Consider the following 22,023-nt stretch of genomic DNA (forward strand, 5'->3'; position numbering starts at 1 on the left):
TTCATTCATTCCTTCTCTTTGCATACGCGTGGCGTGCGTTGGGTGCATTGTGTTTTATCTGAAGCACAAACAGTGCGTAACAGGTAAACCAGAAGGCGGACCAGGAGATTGTCGTGTTTATCCTGATAACAACTCGGGGTTGGCTGTAAAGTGAAATCTGAAACTGTAGCAGCAATACGATTAAACAAAGATCAGACTCAAACGCGACATTGTCTTAGGCCCTGAGAGAAGGGAGCACGATTGTCACGTGCCGAACGAACCCTTGCATTCGGCATTCGGCAAATCGGTGATTTTATCGTCCTGCCCTCCGCTCGCTAACTGTTTGTGGAGGCTGGCAAATGTAGCAAATCATCGTCATAATCATAATTACATTCGATCAGATAACTGGCGATATAACGACAGTCAGGCGGCAACCGCCAGAAAGGCGGCGCAATTGCAATTTGAGCTAACGAGCAGCCGAGGCCAGGATGGGAACGACTCAATTGGCGTGGCATTCGCTTCATTTGCGCTCATATTTCACGGCAGTGTTCGCTGCTGTCCTGTCGTCCTGGCCAGTCAGCCAACAATCCTGAATGTCTGTGGGCCCAGCATAAACATAAAACAAAAGCGAGCCAAACTGCGACAAATGCTACTACCCAAAAATTCAAAAATCCGAAAGCCGAAATCCTTTCGTCTGCCCAAAATCGCGCTTATCGCGATTTACACGCATTATGCGGCCGGCCAAAAAAGCGCAGCGAAATTCTAAACCGAAATAGCGAGTAGGGGCTGCGGCGATAGCTGATTGCCGATAGGCGGGCGATTAATGCAGCCAGATAAGCCGATGTCGATGACGCTGCATGCGGAAGTAAATGTGACTACATTAGGCTCGAAAATTTTATGGCCTTTTCGGTTCGAGCAGCTAATGAGCCGTTGCCTAAAAAGCTATTGTTGGGATCTAATAGAGATGCGCCAAATGCAGCTGCCACTCCTCACAAGCAAAATGATCACAGACAAGAAATATTTGATAAATAAAATTAATGCGGCGATTAATGCGAATTACTGCAAAAGATAAATAAATTTAATTCCCACAGTTTGTTTTTATCCAATCGTTACTCTTCACTGCCATAATCACTGCGCTGCTCATCTCTAATGAATATTGGCGCATAATAAAAGCAACAACAAGCACACATTCATCAAACGCCATTGCAGCTGCGTACCTATGTATCTGTCTCGCTCTGCATTTCGCTACACGCACATGTGTGTGCATATGCAAATGCGCCGTCTCGCTTTGGCATGCAGCATGCAAGGTTCCTTTGACTGCTCTGTGTGTGCTGTGTTAATTAAGCGATAATATTAATTTGTATGTCAACACTTAAAAATAAAGCGCGAATATTTTCGATTAATAACACATTTCACATTTCATTTTGCCATTTTATCCGCTGCTCAATTGCTTTTGCTTTTATTGCAGCCATTCTCGTTGTAGTTGTTGTTCTTGTTGTTGTTGTTGCTGCTGCCATAAATTCAACAGATTGCACAGAAAATCTCTACATTTGCATCTCTACAGTGGGCGCCATTTGCACTGAGCGCGTATGTGTGTGTGTTTACGTTGAATGTATATATATATGTATGTTGATGTTGTTGCTGGCAATACGATTAAAAATGCTTTCACGGCAAGTGCATTTCCATTTCTGCGGTTGGCATTGCTCGTCTGAATCCAACAACAACAACAACAATAGCAGGAAAAAAAGAGAATTGCACTTCATATCGCCCTCATTATGCAAATGCAAATGTCCCTGCTCTAGAGATGGGCGTGTGCTCGCTCTATTTTCTGCAAAGTCACGAGACAAAAAATTGTTTTACAATCACAATTTATGCTTATACAATTATTCACGTTGTTAGTAACAAACAAATTTAATAATTATTGTTGATAAACTATTTAATAATTAACCATTTGTGAGCATATATAATTATTTTGCATTTTTTAAAAGAGTTTTTTAAATTTAAAGTCGAAGTGCAAATAAAAAATGTGGGATGCACAACAGATATGTACAATGTGCATATATGTACATTTATGTACATTTTTTTTTGGTTCTTGAGCGCGTCCTCGCGTGGCCTTTTGTTAACTTGTTGTGCTTTTTGGGCACATCATGCTGGAATTTATGCGTTACCCAGAGCCTGGCGCAACGCTGATAAATGAAGCTTTAATAAATTAAGAGTAACCCTCGATGTGCACATTTTTTGCTTTATTTATTTGTTGTTGTTTTATTTTTTTACTTACAAAAGTTTTTTATGCTCATTTTTTGTGCTGCTGTCGCTGCCTGCGATAATTTATCTTGTTTGGCGAGATTTTTATTTGGAACGTTAAATATGCAACATGCAAGTGCGTGAATAATGCAAAGGCCGCTGCGCTTTTTTTTTGTATAGTATTTTAAAAGCGATAATAGCAATCTGCAAAAAAAAAGCGCACACAAAACATTTAAGTTCGTTACGTTAAACATTTTCAGGCAGAACGTTTAAATTTTAACTGAGCCGTCAATCGACAACTCTTCAGTCCTGCTGCAGCTTCCCTTACCTTTGCTTTACCTTCTCCTGCTCGACAATTTCCTGACTCGTCACATCATCACTCAGGTTGTTTTTTTTTTTTTTTTTGGTGTTGTTGATGTCTGTTGGTTTTTTTCTGGTTTATTTGTTTGTTGCCTCGCTTTCCGGCTTTTTGTCGTTGTCTGCTGTCCTGATGGCTGGGTGATAAATCGTAGTTTAAACGCTTTTACTCCAGTTTTAGTGGCATTCGTTTAGTTTTTTATTAGATGCACCATTTAGCGGCACTTTGCCAGTCAGATTTGCTCCAGATTTTGCAGCCGCACTAATTGTTTCAGCTTTTGGCCACAACGATGATTGATGGCATTCGCTGCCAACATCGCCTAAGCTCGGTCTTGTAACTGTTCAAATAATTGGGCAATTCTCTAAAATGTTGTAGAGTATATTCGCTTTCTGATAAAATTTGAAAATTTAATTGAACTTGTGCATTAGTTTTGAAAACCAAATTTTATCTTCAAATAACATAAGAGTATTTGCTTTCGTCATTCGACTATATTACATAATATTCTAATAGTTGTATTTGTATAACAGAAAACACTGCCTTTGCTTAACATTGAAAGTCCATTAGCACAAAAGGACCAAAAGACTTGACGAAGGATGCGTTGTCGTTGTCTCGGGTCCAGTTTTGAGCCTGAGCTATAATTAGCTGCACTTGTCCCGCAAAAGGCAAAAAAAAAACTGATACTCTAGCCAACTGCTTCAACTATTGGACATAAATCCGCATCCTTTTGGTCGTCTCATAGTTACTGTTATCCCCGGACTTAGGCAAGCTTGTTTTGGGCCTTGAGGGCAGGCAGGACGAGGCTGTTAATGTTTTTTCGACGTTATTTCGTTTTTTTGTTTTTTTTTTTGTTGGCTTTTGCTGAAGGGGAAATTATTAACCTAACAAAACGGGATAATAAGGGATGATCATAATTTTACATGTGCTACTGATGCTGTTGTTACCTAAGCACAGCGGGGGGCGGTGAGGGGTGCGTCGACTGGTTGCAGTGAAATTAATTTCTGATTATCTGTTTGGCTTGCCCTGGCTTCCGACTGAGCTCGAGGATGATGAGTCGACGTTAGACACAAAAACAATGCACATATGCCTGATGACGTCAGAACCCCTAGCACTCGTCCTTGACGTCCTTGTGCAGCAAGTGGCAGCATTCGCGTACGCCATGGTGGATGAAAATGAAAATGGTAATGATTGCCACTCTCGTTCTCTTTGCTGGCCATGTATCTAGTTATTGTTATTACTTTTGCGTGTACACGGCATCGGCTAACATGCATTTTTACAGCTCATGTCCTTCTGCAAGGATAGTGATGAATGAGTGCGACCTGCCACCCCTCTCCCACTTCCTCTCCCTTGGCTTGACTCCTCTCCCCCTGCACTGTGTCGCATATGCCGTGTTTTTCTCTTCTAATTCATTGGATGAGTGTTGGATTACAGGGCGCTGGCAACCCGCTTTAATCATTTTTAAATTAGAGAACTATGCGCCTTTTTTTCCTCTGCTCGTTGAGCCAATTCACTTTGCAGTGGTTGCATCGTTTGTTTATCTATTTGTTTTTGTTTGCGGAGGCGCACACACACTCGAGAGCACACCCTCCTCAGCCCTTGGTTTGGCATCTCAATGTCTCTGGAAATTGCAGCAGATTGTCTGACTGCACTTGCGGTTTCCATTGCCCCTGCTACCTTATGTTGAAGTGGCAAGTGGCAAGCGCCAGCGTGTGCCTGGCACATGGCATGATTTTGTGTAGTCACTACACACTGACACTAAAATGTTTATGCCCACCTCCAATGCCAACAATGTCAAACAATAACCAACCGAAAGTTCTCTCTATCGCCTAAGCAAATACAAATACAAAAACCAAAACAAATACAGGCAAATACCAAGTTATTATTAGCCAAATTTTGAGCAGCATTTAGCTCTCGCTTCGAGTGTGTGTAAATATTTGCGTTGTATGCATGTCCCATATGTCGTGACCCACAGAACTGATGTTAAGGCTCTCTTTCTCTATCTTTAGTTGTGGGCACTGTAATTAGCATTTATGTGCTTGTGCTTGTTTGCCCATTGAGTGGGAGTTGCCAGTGATGCGACCCTGCGACCCTCTGGCGGGAATTGATAACAGGTCACTCGCTCTTTAAGGGTGCGCTTGTATGTAGTACAGCGATATGTAAATAAACTCAGCAGGTAAACACTCGAATTCAGCTAATCAATCGAAATAGATCAGCTATTAGCGGGCATCTAACAATTTGCTAGCATTACATCAGCAGTTAATTACACGAGATGCGCCATTGCTAATCACCTGTAACAGTAAAGAGATTCTATGGCAGCAAATCAGCAACAATAGCTTTGTCTCGCTCTTTACTTAAGCAAATCTGCAGCTGCTTAGTGCATCTCGCTCTTTCTTAAGCACCTCTGCAGTTCACTTGCACTTAGCTTTTAAACTAGTTCCATAGCAAGGAGCAACTAGTTCACCTGCTCATTTTGGTCAGTTCATTTCATTCCAATTATCGTTGATCGAACGAAATGAGCTGCTAGCTGTTGTATTCATTTGAGTCTTCTTCACTTTTTGCAGCAGATAATAAACAAAAGCTTACTTAAAGGATTCCACTTAATAATTGTATCACATTTTCCTCTTTATTACAGGCCATCATCTATGAGGGCCAGGACAAGAATCCCGAGATGTGCCGCGTACTGCTAACGCACGAAGTGATGTGCAGGTGAGTTTTATCTATGGCAGAATCAACCGAAATTCCTTCAATAATCTGCCAATGATTCAGATGCATTGACTACGCATTGTAATCCACACCTTTGATTCCCTTGTCTCAAGGGTGTTTAGTTGCTATAGTGTGTGTGCTGTTTGCTGGCTCCCAGGAGCTTTGTCTAAGTATTTATATTTGGCTTGTGAGCTTTGCTAACCGCCTCTGCTGTCCAGCAGTCCGCTTTGTTGGCATCCCTCATCTTCGCATCTTCGTTGCCCGCTTTCGTCCAGCGTTTAAACTGTTGGTCGAGTTCTGGTTGTTGAGGTTGCTTTTGGGGGCCGGAAACAGCAGCTACGCTCATTTGTTTTTAAGCGTTTTCCGCGTGATTTTTCCACTACGCAGCTTTCCTTTTGCGTTAACGTTTACGTTTCGTTTTTTTTTTTATTTTTCCTTTTCTCGTTTTGTGTTCTTCTGTTGTTTGCTTTGTGCTTTTGCGGCTGCTTCACTTGGCGGCTGCTTTAATATTGTTGATTTTTAAGCTTGCTGTCCTATCCCATCTTCACTTCCTCTTCTCTTCTGTCCCCACTCTTGCTCGCTGTCCTCTGCTCTGTCTGTCGGCCCATGCGTCCTTCGTTTTATTTTTACGCTCAAACGCACGCGAGCTGAAACGTATAAATGGCAGCCACTCTCCACTCAGACCCCAATTCTATAGCTAGCTCGCTCTCTCTCTTTCTATCGCCATCTAGCATCATCATATCTCTGGGCAGTTCACCCTTCTAGCGCCCAACTGAGGCTGACAGTTGAAGGTTGCCTCGAAATAACACGAATGAATGTGTTTTAAAGAGTGATCGACTAGAGTGCACCCTGTAGAAAGTATTTATAGTTAAAAATGAAGAGATTACTAGCAATACATTTAGCGATTTCTTAAACCCAAATTTGAAATTCTTTTTATATTCTAAAATAATATTTTTAAAAATATACTGTATTGTATAAAGTTTCTCATACCCCAATTGTAAGTAAATAGCTGCTGGGTATAAACACGGCCGAGCAAACGCACAAATAGCGACAAAAAACAAAAAAAAAATTACACAGATTCGTCCCTTTAGCAGCCACGCACCCCACACGCCCACATCCATACACACCCCCATCCCTCCACTAACCCCCTTCGTAACGGACAGTGCAGCTTCAGCTTCAGGGTGCGCTGGCCGGCCATCTTTTATTATTTCGGATTGGCACCCAGTTTTATGTTTGCGTAGCATTATCAAAACAAGGGGACACAACGCACAGGGGTTGACTTTTGGATCTGTCTCCTGCCTCCCCCCTTCTGCAGCCCTTCTCTATTACTTTGGCTTTAGCTTTAGCCAAGAAACCCAGGCAAAAATCAACAGCTTCGCGTAACACAAAGCAAATACAAACACAATGGCGTCGCTGTTGACGTCGCAGTCAACGTCGTAGCTAACAGTGGCAATGGCGTCTTCTTTATCGTTTGGCATTTCGCCCATTTTAGTCATCCATGTTTATGTTGTGCACAGGATACGATGCCAAAGCTCAAGCTTCATCTAAAGCCACCCAGTTAGTATGTCCTTCCCCCCTTCCCCCTTTCCCTTTTACCCTTACATCGCCAGCTCTCTCTGCCTAGAGGCTGTGCGTCCAAAAATTACGCAGCCATTGAACCCAGTCCTAAATCCGTGTGTTTGGGTGCAACAAAAAAATAAATTATTGCGAATTGCAAATTGAGAATTGCAGAGCATCCAAAACTAGAGCAATAACTGGTAGTTTTTTATTTTTATAAACGATGAGGTACATGATTTGAATTATAGTTACATATATTAACCGAATTTCTCTTTGGTCTAAATAAATGCTAATGCTAGGCTGTAATTAGCCTTCAAAATTGTGACATAAGAAACATTAGAAATTATTGTTGTGGAGTGACATTAGAAATGTTGCTTTAAGTTCATTCTGTGCTGAAAGCTGAAGCATTTCTTGTTCGTTATCTTGCTTGAGTTCTAATTAATGTAAAGCTTTTTTTATACATGATTCCGTTGACATCTAATTCAAAATTATGCGAGACATTCTTAGGGGTTTCTTCTACAATGTTGTGCGTTTTCAGGGTCGCATCTCTTTTATACATTTATACATTCTTATCTTATCCTTTTATACTTCTATACATTCTTATCTTTTCTTTTGCACTAGACTTAATTTTATTATGATCTAAAATTGTCTTACTCAACTTTCAAACTTTAGTAATGAACGTTTCATATATTTTTTATATATTATATTTATTTATATATATTTATATTATTTACTATTGTTATTCATTATTTCTTGTTTTTCATTTTTTCATTTATTTAATTCAAATTGTCCGTTTCTTATGTCTTTTATTTTATTCTCTGATCTCAATATTCTCAAGTAAATTCGTTTTGTTTCTCTTCTTAAAGTGTTTAAAAAACTGTCGAAAGTTTGTTTGATCGAGTTTTAAAGTAACATTTAAGATATGTACTCTGAATTTGCGTATTATAAATATATTTATCCCATATCTAGTATTAAAGACTGCACACTTTAAGCTCGCTAACCAATTGATTTCCTTTTTTTTACTATTTACCTGCAGCCGCTGCTGTGATAAGAAGAGCTGTGGTAACCGCAACGAGACGCCATCGGACCCCGTCATTATTGATCGGTAAGTAGCCCTGGCCATAGACAATCCCACTGCACTGCAGTCCTCCCCCCTCGAGTCGCCAATCCACAATCGAGTTGAGCATCCATCGGAGTGGAACGACATACAAAAGATGACATTTTAAGCTGCTTTTCATCATCGTCGCAACGTCGCTTTTTATTTTTTGCCAGCCTGTTTTGCGGCTTGTATGCGTATCGTTGATTTATTGGCATTATTATCAACTGCAATATAAAACATGATGCGGCTACAGCCAGAAGAGGGAGGGGGGCAGACACTTCTCTGCAAAAGTGCTCTGGGAGTGCTTTCGATGCGAGTTGCGAGTAGCGAGCTGCGAGCTGGCCGAAATAAAGTTCATCAAAATGGCAAAAGCAAATTCTATTTTCATAAATTGTAAATTGTAAATTGAGACGAGTGCAGCACTCGCAATCCGACACTCCCTCACTCCCCTCCCCTACTGAGTGACTGTCTGTCTGTCTTTCTGTCTGTCTGTCGCTTCTCCTGCGTGGCTGTCACGTGTCAGGCGAATTATGTTAATTGTATGCACATCCTTGCGGCTGTCGCCGGAGGCAGCCAAAGACCACAGCATGCCACTTCCCTGCTGAGGTCGAGAACGAAGATGAGGCCAACAACCGACAACCAACAAGCGACTGCCTGTCGACCGGCGTCGCCTCTAATTGGCTTCGGAAATATTATTAGAGAACGCACAAATTGTTTGTACAAAAATATTAAAGAACTTCCCACCACATTGGTGGGCGGAGTTGCGACTATTAGTAGCTCGCGTTTGATTCATTTCAATTATGTTGCATTATGCCCACAAAAAGATACAAGTGTGTGCTCTCTGATATCTTACTTACGAGTTGAATTAATTGCTGGGAGATGTGCTTAGAAAGCGGAGAGGTGTTTGCCTTACACCCTTGGGAATAGTTTTTCGAATAAATATTATTATATTATTCGAATTTTGCATTAGGTCTTTATCAATATTCTTTTAATTTATAAAGCATTTAAAAACTAAGAAAATATTCTCAATTAATAAATATTTGACAAAGCAATTACTTTACAATTTCCTCAAGTATTTCTTTTTGATATATCTTCATAATAACCAAATTTTTATTTAAAGATTTTAAATCTTAAAATGTTGATTAAAGCATTCAACTTATATATAATATATATTAAAGATTGACTAGCTTGAATTACAAGAATTTTTAAAGATCGAAACATTATTTTGTATTCTATAGTATATTTTGAAAGAATTAGTATATTGATATACTAAATATATCCATTGGTATATTTTTTGGTATATTGATTTGGTGTATTTTATTAATAAAAACACACCACTTCGCATTTCTTTATAATGAGAAGCGGGTAACTCAAAGTCGAGCACACTCAACTGAAGCTTTCTAACGTTTTTAAGCTTAAAATGTTGATTGAAGATTGAAATTATGTTAGAACCTTTTTTTTGGGATCGAACAGTTTTTAAGATTTTTTTTATTTTTTGAAATGTCATATTTCCCTTAGTGTAAGTTCCTTAAATTTATTTTTCAGCAATCTCTTACTTCATTAGGGTCTCCATTCACTTATAGGTTTTATATTCTTAAACAAAAAACTTGTCAAAAGAACAACACTTTTTTTTAGTTCGATATCCAACTTGGCTTTGGTATTTCTTATATTTGCCTTTTCGCTTACTAAACAAATTTGTATGCATTGCCATTGAGAAGTTATTCAACGTATTTCCTACATATTGAAAGCACATCTGAATGTTGAATGCTGAATGCGGTTGCCTTATTAGTTTTGTGGACTTGTGAAGCAACATCACCTGGCCAATTGCATAGCGCCTTATGCAGATAATGATCGTGATCGTCGCAGCGATATCATTAGGCGGTCCCTTCACAAAATTGCCACAACTGGTGTCTAAAACTATTTGCCTATTGCCCCGATTTGTATGAGGGCCAGATTGCAAAATATGGCAAGACAATTGTCGACCATGGTGGTATTCCACGAAACGCAAGTTCGCAGTGCCAGTGACTTAATGATTCTATTACAAATAACAGATGGAGGAGGCAAAGATCGACGTTTCAGCTGAGTCTACAACTGAGACATTGACTTCGATTGCGAGTTAAAGAAATGGAGGAGACTCATTTATGCCTTGGCTGTCTGACTGTCTGTCTGTCCGTCTGTCTGGCAATCAGACCATAATTGGTGTCATAATTAAATTTAATTGATTGCCGTTGTTGTTGAGTGTGCTTTAGACTCTGCTTCGAGTTTGAGTTTGCAAATTAGGAAATAGATTGTGGAACAGCCTCGGAACCTCGTGTGCCTCGTGTGCTTCGCTCGGTTCGGCAAGATCAGAGCCGCCATCGCATTTATGATCTTGTTAAAATTACTGAACGTGTTTCCAACGCGACGCGTTACGTGCTCCACAATGTTGCAGGCCGTTGCAAGAACAGTTATTGCCACAGCCAACAGCAAGAGCCACGTGCGCAACACTTTGCTCTTGATATTTACGATTATTAATTCATTTTTCGCCTGTTTATTTGCGCAATGCGCGATCGCCTTGTTATCTGGCAGCTGGTAGCTGGAAGCTGCTGCTTGGCATTGACCAAATTGGTTAATCCCGTCGCATTCCCAACCCAACGAGCGACTCTTCTTGTCGCATTTGTCAGCCGGGCTGTAACTTTTGTCGGCAATGACACAGCCACAACTACAGCAACAGCAACCACATCGAAGACGCATATCAATCACCGAGACTCACTCTCTCTCTCTCTGTCTCTCATTCCCAATCAGCAACGGGGCGGCATGGATCAGTCAGGCAGTCAGTCAGTCAGTACTTCGACTCCTGCTCCTTGCTCATTGATATGCCAGTAGATCAAAAAGAGTTGCCTGCTGCTGCTGCTGCTGCTGCCTTGGGATAATCTATGTGTTCGCAACTAAATTTTGCCAAGGCCTACAAGCCTAAAGCGCTAACTTGGCTGGGGGTCCAGCACATTTTGCCACTCAACAACGACTGCAGCTGAAAACTTGTCACTGAGCGCGCAACAATTGGAACTGATTGAAAATTCCGACTCTCCGACTCGCAAGCAGCAAACGCAACAATCGAGCGACCGTCGATCGCTTGCATTTCAAAGTGGTCGCCTAAGTTGGCCAAAAACTGATACATATGACAACAACCAGAAGACACAACACCAATCCCATCACCAAGCCCGCCCAGTCAACAAAGCTCTGCTGTTTGCTGCTTTGCTGTTTGCTGTTCATGCCACTTCCATGACGCTCGAACGTGTGCCGTGAGAGTAGCAAAGAGGCAAGCAGCAACATAGTTGCTGCAACTGCGAGTCGCGTAGCTTTGCTCTCCACATGTTTTATTGATGAATTTCTGTTATTCATGCAACGATCTGCAGCGGCTTTAGAGATGCCGAAATTGCGCACAGACAATGCACACAGTGCGTACAGTGGGACAAATTATACGTACAATTGTGAAATGTGAATGTAAGATTGAAAAGATAAATGAAACTAGATGATATATTGAGAGACCAACATTTACACAAAAATGGGAATAAAGCATGAAATTTAAAAATCGATAATGAAATAGTCAAAGAATCAATAATTAATGAAATAGATTTATATGCAAATTATAGGATAAATTATAAATAGGGATAAATAAATATGTCTAGATATATTTTGATATATTTAGGAACTAAAATTTGAGTAAACTGCGAAATTAAAAAAAAAAAATCGATCATAAAATAGTCAAAGGAAAAAGCAGTGAATGAAAGAGCTATATATAATAAAGATAAGGAAAGTTAGGAAAATAAAGATTAGGAGAGAATCTGAAATAAAATATCCAGAGAATCGTATAAAAAGAAAGAGTTATATACAAAAAAAGATAGAGAAGAAAGTTACATATAGCAACATAGAGATGTGGATTGCAATAGGTGGTTGGAAATAAGATTGAAAATGGTTCATCATTAGACAAGATAATTATCTTCTGTTTGCATTGACAATTTTAATCTACTAGACAACTCTTCTATTCGGAAGCTGTAAGTTTGACTCAAGAATTGAATTTACGTAATATTAGATCGATAAAAAAAAAAGATAAAAGCCAGAACACTTTCTTAGTGACGCTTTAAATATATCATCTACACACATTTATAACTATTATTTTTTAAAGTAGTAAGGATCAACCTACTCACGAATGAATTAATTAATAATAATTTACCTATTTGTGATAGATCTTTCTTGCTATTCAATCAAATATGTGATCATTAGATTGATGCAAAAGATATCGACAACAATTTCTTATTAAGACTTCAAAGCCCTTAAAGATAAGATAAGAGAAAGATTCTCGAATTAATTAATTTATCCATTTATGATTAATCTTTCTCCCTAATCATTCAAGTATTTTAATTAATTAATACATCTCGTAAGTCGACACTCAATCAATGCAAATATTCAACACTTCAGAGCATTGTTAAATTGAATTTTTGAAATTTTTTCTCTACAAATCATTAACGTTATTAAATTAGTTAATCCACACTCAATCAATTTTAAAAGTGGAGCAAATAGTTAAACTGTTTGTCACAGTGGCTAAGCGAGTAAAAGGATTTGCAATTACCTGAAAAGTGACTTCAAGTCTCAGTTCAAGTCTCTTCAACTCCCTTTTCATCTCGCACTCTTCAACTCTTCATCTCTCGGCTTCAGCTGCAGCTGCCAGCTTTGGGCAGAGTGTGTCTCGGTTTGCTTTTATTTATGATTTGCGAGGACACTCGCAACATTGTCTGAGTGTGTGTGTGTGTGTGTGTGAATGTGTGTGTGTGAGTGGATCGATTGCAATGTTTGCTACGCATTTTTGTGTCGTTGTTTTTATTTTGTTTGCTTTTATTTCGCTTTATTGTGTTCTGTGTTTTGTGTTCAGTGTTTTTGGCATGCACTTCGTGTGTGTTCCATAATTAAGTGAATTTAAAGCGCACTTCGGCGGTGGTCGCATTGTCGCCACCAGCATCGGACACTGTGACCACTGAGTGTGTATTCCTCTCTCTCTCTCTCTCTCTCGGTCTCTCTGTCTCTGTCTTTCTTTGACTGCGGCATTTTTCAGTTGTGTAGTTTTGCTGTGTGTCGTTTGCGACATGTTCCGCGTTTTTTTCACACATTTTTCGCCGATTGAGTTTTGGTTCTCATTTCAATTATCGTTTCACTCGGCCAATGGGCCCATCTGGCGTATGCGTAATGAGGCAAATTACACGCACACTCTCATGCTTCATGCTATTAACGATTATCGCGTGTCAAATGCCAGCTTCGACTTTTTAATTTGCGTAAATTGAAGGAAAACAACAACATCGACAACAAAACAAAACATCTGTTAAAAAGGCAACTGCAAATTGCCATTTGGAAGAGTGGCCCACGTCAAAGCTCACGACGACAAAAAAAGAAAAAAGGAAAAAAATAAACATAGAAGCAGAAAACAGTAAGCAAAAAGCAGAGGGAAAGCGAGAGACCGAAAAAAAAGTCGAGTCGAGCGTACAATCCGAAATTTGCCGCTTTTGCATTTATCTACGTCATTGACATTTTCTTCGCTTTATTTCAATTTTCTATATTTTCCCCGGCGCGCCAAATAAACTAAGTGCAAACTCACCGGCAAACTGCAAACCTTCCAACCTCCACACTCTCCCCCAAACATCCCCCAACTATACATTTAACCCGCACAGAAACCTCCCGCAAAAACTGAATGGCGACAAATAGAATTGACATTTTGTGGGGCGTCCAGCAAAGGCAACACTCGAGGTGAAAATAATAGGACAAGCGACTGATTACATTAGAAATCTATGACAGCTGAAATGTATTCCGAATATTTACAAATTTTAATATATTATATGATTATTTATGCTTCATTATTGTAGAATTTGTATCTGGCTTTTAAATTTTGTCTTCTTGGTTCACTTTAATGTCATATCATCATGTTTTTATACCCGCTACCCATAGGGTAGAAGGGTATTATAACTTTGTGCCGGCAGGAAATGTATGTAACAGGTAGAACGATGCATCTCCGACCCTATAAAGTATATATATTCTTGATCAGCGTCAACAGCCGCGACGATCTAGCCATGTCCGTCTGTCCGTCCGTCCGTCTGTCCGTATGAACACCTAGATCTCAGAGACTATGAGAGATAGAGCTATAATTTTTTTTCGACAGCATTTGTTATGTTTGCACGCAGATCAAGTTTGTTTCAAATTTTTGCCACGCCCACTTCCGCCCCCGCAAATCAAAAAAATCGAATAACAAGCATAGTTTTAAAGCTAATGCTGCGAATTTTGGTATATACAATAATTACTATAGTAGTTACGATTCGTGAAAATTTGGTTGCGATCAGATAAAAATTGTTGAAGTTATTAAGAAATACTCTTGTATCGGCAAATACGCCTACTTACTAGGGATCTAAGTTGCTTTGGCTGACAATCTGGTATACTTTGCGTCTATGATATATTCTGATTGCGGTACTATATCGATATACCAAATATATCATTTGGTATATTTTTTAGTATTTTTGCAGTATATTTGGTATATTTTGAGAAAAATACCGCAAAATACATCTATTTTATTCAAAATGGGTAGCGGGTATCTCACAGTCGAGTACACTCGACTGTAGCTTTCTTACTTGTTTTTCTTAATCTTAGCAGTTTTTTTTATAATGTTGAATAGCCGAAAAGAATATTAGATAAAGCCAAAATTAGGCTCAGCTTAAGAAAATAATTTTTAACATCTTAAATTGATTATAAAAACTGCTGATAACTGCTTCTATAAAATATAAAATAGAACTAGTTAACTTTCAATATTAACTAATATTTATATTAAGCGAGTATTTACTATGGGTCTTAAATGCTTTGGCTGACAAATGTAGTACTATATTAATATTCCAAATATAGCCTTTGGTATATTTCAGTAATTTTGTTTTGGTTTTCATTAAAATACGTAGCGGGTATCTTACAGTCAAGTGTGCTAGTTTCCTTACTTGTTATTGATCTCCGTCTAAATAAAATTATTTCGAACGTTTCAAATTGATTATGATTTGAGAACTTTTGAATGGCATAACTGAGAAAGAAATAAAATTTGGTATAAAAATAATACTAACTTCTTTTCCACATATAGTATTTGTAAAATATTCTTTTCTGTCAAACAATTTAATTGTCTATTAAAAAGTTGATGTTTATTTAATGCAAAAGACAATATTTTAAAGATGAATACAATAGAATTACAGCTTGTAATTATATTTTCAATATTCCAACTTTATACTTCAAAGTCACATTCACTGTGTATCCATTGCCTAATATTTTTGGACACGTCTGTGGATTAGGGCATTGGCTGCGTGTGGCTAGCAAATGTTTTTGGCCGTTGCATGCCTTGATAATCGCGCTAAAAATGATGACAAAACTGCTGCTAGTTGTGCTAGCTACAATTTTTAATTTTCTAAATGCATTCAGGCACACCATTCCAGGTGGACAGAAGAGAGGGGGAGAGAGAGAGAGAGAGAGAGAGAGTGCTTGCTGCTCGCACGCATTCAAATGCTTGTTGGGTTGCCTGCAATGAGTGCGAGCAGTGGCCACTCAAATATGCAGATAGAAAAAGAGAGAAAGAGTGAACGAAATAAAAAAAAAGAAAAAAAACGCAGACACAAATTTGACGGCACTTGTGGTCAGCCATCGACAGACAGTCGAATAAAATATTGGGCAGAAACGATAGAGAGACGTGTTCAGGGTTGGAGAGTCCATAACAGTTAATTATCGATAAAGATAAGCGCCTCGTACATTCGCCTTTTTTATCGCCTGCCCAATGCCAGACAGTCCCCATCCAATTGCCTTTTTCTCTATGGCAATCCAATCTATGCTTGCTTGTTCGCATCTTTGAAGTAGTAAGCTCCTCTTTGCCCCTCCACCTCACCCTGAATGCTCCTCGACTGCACTTGATTCGCACCTCATAAATCAATGGTGAAACAATTTGAATTGAATTTTGCATTTCAAAGAGCGAACAATTTGCATATTTGTAGCCTGTCTATTGAAATTGAATTATTAATGCAAATTTCTACATTCTCTATCTATCTCTATCTCGCTATCTATCGTTTCGACTCTATTTAAATGGCAAATGGCATTCGTTGCGAATCGTTAGCTCCTGGGAAATGCAGTTTATTAAATCATAAATATCTATTTTACAATTTCACTGCCTAATAAACATTTGCATAGCTTTTTTATGTACTTTTTTTTTTTGTGATAATGCTTTAAAACAATTTTTATGAGCAAGTCTGTGATAATCAGTTTGGGTGTGAGTTGAAAATGAAAAGGCAAAAGAATTGACTTAAATTTGTATTTAATGCAAAATATATAAGTTTTATATAAATCAAATTTGTATAAAATAAAATGTTTCATGTCTGAAATGAAAAAAAATTTATTTTTCTTTATTTAAAAAGTTTTATGTCTTAAATTCAGAATATCTTTTCACATAAATGGGGAACGCATTTTAGACTTTCCCTTAAGATTTTACCATAATTGTAAACAATTATCGCAAGCTAATCTCTAATTTAAATAGTATCTTGAGTGGCTTTAGAACTTTAAGTAACTGTATCTCATGTGTGTGCAAATGAATTATCTATGGCTTTTGGGGCAAACTATTTGAGATGTGCATAATTGAAACGACCGCGATGTTATTTAAAATGTACAGATCCAAGGATAGCATTTGCCTAAGCTAAGCAATATATCCTTAGCTTCATCATCGTCATCATCAACATCGTAGTCATCTTTTGCATCTTGCTCATGTGTGTTTTGTGTGTGATTTCGTTTGCGGCATTACCTCAGCCATTTACGCATGCTGCATAATTAATTATATTAAAAGCGTTAACTGACAGTCAACATACACACACTCACATACAAATAAAGACGCACACACACACACACACAGACAAGGGGGTAAAATAGTTAGCATAATTTGCGCATTTCAATAAGGTCGATAATTTGATGGCTCAGTAGTTTGCCAAAGGTTAGCGAAAGGCTCAGAGAAAGAAGTGGCCAAAAGTTAAAGGAAACGCAGAAGAAGAAGAAGAAGACAGACACACACACTCACTTAGATACTAAAGCTGCAGCCACGTAAAGATACTTTTGTATCTGTTTGTTGTTGTTGCTTTTGTATCTTTGTCTGCTTGTAGCTTTTATCGATGTCTGATATTTAACCTCGATATGGTATTTTTATGGTCACACACACGCACACATGCTTGTTTGTGTGTGTGTGTGTGTGTGAGTTGCTTGTACAAAAATAATCAGTTTAAAGATGAAGAAATCGCAAACAACAAGAAGCTGCCATTGTTGTTGCTGCTTCTGCTGCTTTGCCCGGTGCAAAACAACAACAAAAAGAGAAGAACAGTTACGAGGTATTTCCCTGGTCCCAGCGGCATGACATTGAATCCCAAAGCAACCCCCAAAACACACACACACGCACATAGACACCTACGCACTCACGCACCAGCAAACAACACAAAGCCAAAGCCAAAAGCAAGACAAACCCACAACAAAGCGCGTCTCTCCCAACAACAACAACAAAAAAGCAGCAGCATCAACTCACTCTCCCCGTCTCTTTTCCTCCCTCTGCGTGCGCTTCATTCACGAAATGAACACCAAAAGCAAAGCTCACTCAAAGAACTGACTCAAAGAAATTCGCTCACTTTCGCTCTCGCTCTCTCACGGAGTTCGCTCTCTCTTCGCAATGAGATAAGCGAAAGTGTTTTCAACAAGTTCCATACACAAATTCCTTGCTCTTCCGGCGAAAAGGATGAACCACAAAACGAAAATGAAAGCGTAACAAAAACACACAAAATACAAATAGCAACAACAACAACGACGTTTACGTCGACGCATAGCAAAACCGCCCTGCCAAGTCTATTATAATACAAAGACCCAAAAGCTATGAACTCTCAACAAGGCGAAGACGTTCAAGTCCAAGTCCAAGACCAACTCGCAAGTCCAAGTGCGATTTTGATAAGGATTGTGCCGACATTGTGATGTGGGTGGGAGCGGGGTGGAGAGAAAATCTGAGTATTGGGTGGCAAAGGGAGAGGATTTGTCTTGTGCGTGCGCCGCGAAGCGTGCAGCGTTAAGCCGAGAAAGAGCATAAATAAATAAGAGACCAACAACAATAGAAAAACGCCAACAGCCGCAGCAACAGCAGCAGCCGCCCTCTCAACCTGAACCAGAGCAACAACAACAACAAAATGGTGACGTTGGCCGCCATGTTGTTGCCTCTGTGTATGTGTGTGTGTGTGCGTGAAATGGCGCCAAAGTAAGTTTTTGTGTAGGTGAGAGAGTCGCTTGCGTATGCGTGTCTGCCATAGTCATTGACTTTATGCAGCAATAAAGTTGAAAATTTTGAATATTATCGTTAGTGAAAAATTAGCGCCAAGTTGCCCGCAGCGACTACAACGTGAATGGAGTTGCCGCTTCTCACCTGTGCTATGGCGCAGTTGGCGTGCGCCAAAATTGCTCTCGGCTACATGCTGTTGACGCCTGTCCTCCTCCTCCTCCTTCTGCTCAACACAATTCAGTGTCAGCAAGAGATAACATCAACACGGCCGACAGCTCCAAAGCGATTTATGCGCCTTCGCATTCATCATTAAATGTTGTGCGAGAGATGCAAAGATAATACAGCGAGGCGCTCTTCTTGTTGTTATTATTATTATTATGGTTGCTGTTGATTCGCAAATTTACAGTTAATCGTTTGCGCATTCACAAAGCTTTTGTCAGCAATGAAGCTAAAGTTGCAGCCCTGGCATGTATGTGCAAAAGCTGCCTGATGCAACACCCACACTTGTCTGCTAGCAGGATCAATTTGTGTGAGTAAGAGCGAGACGCAGCTAATGACATTTGCAATTTGCCGAGTTTTATCAGCTGTAAAATTTCACTTTGCGCTGCAAAATGTCGGCAACTCAAGCATTTCATTTGATTGCCAGGCAATTTAAGCACGAATTTAAAGACTTTGTGTGCTAAGTACTTAAAACTCCAGAAGCAGCCTTGCCTTTAGGGGGGCCAAATATGAATGACCAATTATGCACTTCGTTGGCTCTACGTGCTCCAGCTGCCAATGTGGCTCAATTGGACGCCATTTTAGCCATTTTCGCCATTTTTGGCCATTTCGCTTGGCTTGGCCAATGTCATGTGCGAGCATTTGATGATGCGTAGCTTTTCATTAAATGAAAATTTCGCGCCAGTCTCACGAAGAGCGAGCGTAACTTTGTTGCTCCGCAGCGAAAAGGACGAAGCTGGAGACACTTTGATTTATTGGCAGGACGCGAGCTGAATTTTTAATTGCTCAGCACAAAGTGGGAGCCAAAGCAAAGTACAATAAATATTAAAAAAAAAACAGCGAAGAAAAAGATTCGCTTGAACGTCCGAACAGCAGAAATCCTGTCAGATTAAATTGAATCAGCAAGGATTCTCAGCAAAACAAACTCGAAGGCGGAGGCGAAGGAGGAAGCGGAGGCATATGCAAATGGGAATCCTAGACGTCGACGACCTTAGCGTGCACACACGATTTATGCGTCCTGTCAGGATATTTGAAAACATTGTAATTCAAGCGTGAGACTCCTACGAACTGCTTCCGAGAAAGTCAATTAGCTGTCCATAAAAAAAAGAAAACAAACGCGGCACATGGCGATGACGGGCGAGAGGGAAATTAGTACCGAGCTCTGATACTGATCCGTAAATGAGTTAAAACTACGCAGACAGCTAGCTCTCAATAACCACTCGATACGTATTCAAATTACGACTACAAACTGCAGATGCAATTGCATCTGTGAGGGTTTCTCGTGTGTAACTCGATATTGCATCTGACAGATACACGGCGCTCTCTTGCTCTCTCTACCTCTCGCTCTCTCACTCTCTTGTCTCCCGAGGGATCGTCGATAGCCGTGTTAATGATGCTGCCCTTGTTGTTGCAAGAAGTAAAGAATGAAAAACAACGACAGAAATCAACACACATCTGTTTTCATTCCCAGCACAACATCGACTTCAACAAGTTCCACAATCCGAATCAAAATACGATATATGTATATACATTTCTAAACACACATACTTTTTATGTCGTCGAAATTTGGCTTACGCTCTGTGATAAGGCGTCTGGTTCTGGACTTTGTTAAGCTCGTGTATTTTATCGAATTTATTTGAAAGTTGAACATGCTGAAAATGTCAAATTCAAACGCAATACCCTTTTATTTTTAACTTACCCAAGTGGTGTAATATAGTCCCAAGAAATAAACACAAAGAGTCTGTTGAATGAAACCTAAAAATCGTATTTCAAGATTGTTTTTAAGATCGAAATAGTCTTAAATAAAGATTTTCAATCTACTTTTCTATGCAATATGCATAGATCATTTTTATGATTCAAGGTGACTTTATTTTTTTAAGTCATAATATACAGCGTATTAACACGTCGATCAGTTACAAAATTCAAATATAAATTTATATTTGGAAAGCAATGAAACTCAATTATTTGATCACGTGTTTGATTTATAGTATTTCATTCATCAATGATAAATATGAAGTGCCTTTCTAATGAAAACATTTTTCAATGAATTTAAAGAGTTTACTAAGCAAGCAATGAATGCACAAATTTCAATTTGTCTAAAATAAATTTATCAATAATATCTTAAAAATAAAAATGAAAATTACTTGCGGATTTAGAAGGTCAATTTTTTATTTATTTTTTTTAATTCTTGTATAGTTAGTTTATTAAAATGATTATGGATAAACATCAGACTATTTTATTGTAGTACTTTAATACAAAACCTTAAAAATTTTCTATAAGCATTAAACATTTTATAGTAATACTCTACTACAGAACTTTAACATGTATGCAACCTATGTAAAATAAGTATGTTTAAACATTGTTTTAATAACTTATTCCCATCGGGTTGTAACACCCGATAAATACACTAAATTGAATGTCTAAGAATTACCTCGATTTAAGTACTTTCTCCTTCTGCATTTATCTGTGTATCAGCCTCTTTCAATGGAAGTTGAATTTAATTTTATGCTTGGCTACAAATACACAATTCGAGTATAAATAAAATGTCAATTGTTGCAGTTGATACGCCATTGAGGGACCTGTAACACAAGACGCAGATCTCTCTTCACCTCTCCTAAGAGGGGCACACAACAACTTCCTCTTGAAGTACACTTCACAGCGAACAACGACAACAATAAACAAATTTATGGCACACCAACAGTGTGCACATATGCAGATGCCGCTGAGAGGCGAGTGACACGCCCCCCTGCGCTAATTTGTCCAATTTGTCGAGTGAGAAACAACAAAAATACTCGAAAGAATAAAAACCGGGAGGGCAAAAAACAGTGCTAGTCATTTTTGGGGAGGGGGAGGGAAGAAGAGAGGGTTTTGGCCCCCCCCTGCAGCGGAAGCAGCAGCAAAATATTATTTCAGCAAATAAAATCAACGTGTGGCATGGACGAGAGGAAGGAAGGAGAAGGGTGTGAGAGCTGTGGAGCGATATGTTGCTGTCGATGGGTATATTTTACCATTTAAATGCGCGACACACGGGTGTCAATTTCGATATTCGTATCCTGCCCGCAGGACATTCCATTCACATAACTGTCACCCCAAGTCCGATTTCGAGTCCGAGTCCAGACTCAAACTCAGCGCTTATCGCACGCTGTGATGCTGCGATGCTGCCTCAGGCAGAGGGCAAGTGGCTGCTGCTGCTGTTCGTTATTCGTTTCTGTGCCTCGGGGCCAAACATCTGCCGCGAAATGTGGCACAACCAACAGCGGGCAAGTGGCAAGTGGCAAATGACAAGTGGCAACTGCAAAAGGCGCACTTTGCTTCTTCTCTTTATTATTAGCAGCTCGTTAAGGAGGCGCAACAAACTCTCAATGATTCCATTACGATTTGCACTCACTTACAATTTACATAAAATCATTATTAATTAATCAATTTTCACCACTTTCTTTACTTGCAGCTTTTTCCTCAAGTTCTTCTTGAAGTGCAATCAAAATTGCCTCAAAAATGCTGGCAACCCGCGGGACATGAGAAGATTTCAGGTGAGCA

The 22,023-nt window shown here is 39.2% G+C and overlaps 1 protein-coding gene across 8 annotated transcripts in view; it reads left to right on the plus strand.

Annotated features, from left to right (window-relative positions):
• LOC133845339 (transcription factor collier) overlaps positions 1–22,023 on the plus strand; it is a 33,937-nt gene that overhangs the window by 7,604 nt on the left and 4,310 nt on the right. For all 8 annotated transcript variants that reach the window (XR_009894740.1, XR_009894739.1, XR_009894737.1 and 5 more), the window contains exons 4-6: positions 5,211–5,284; positions 7,875–7,943; positions 21,935–22,016. Coding sequence is in view for 4 of the 8 variants with exons in the window: in XM_062279778.1 (XP_062135762.1) it covers positions 5,211–5,284; positions 7,875–7,943; positions 21,935–22,016 (225 nt within the window). In the remaining 4 variants the exon portion in view is untranslated. The remainder of the gene's footprint in view (positions 1–5,210; positions 5,285–7,874; positions 7,944–21,934; positions 22,017–22,023) is intronic.

Source organism: Drosophila sulfurigaster, chromosome 3 (assembly GCF_023558435.1).
Source record: "Drosophila sulfurigaster albostrigata strain 15112-1811.04 chromosome 3, ASM2355843v2, whole genome shotgun sequence".
NCBI lineage: Eukaryota > Metazoa > Arthropoda > Insecta > Diptera > Drosophilidae > Drosophila > Drosophila sulfurigaster.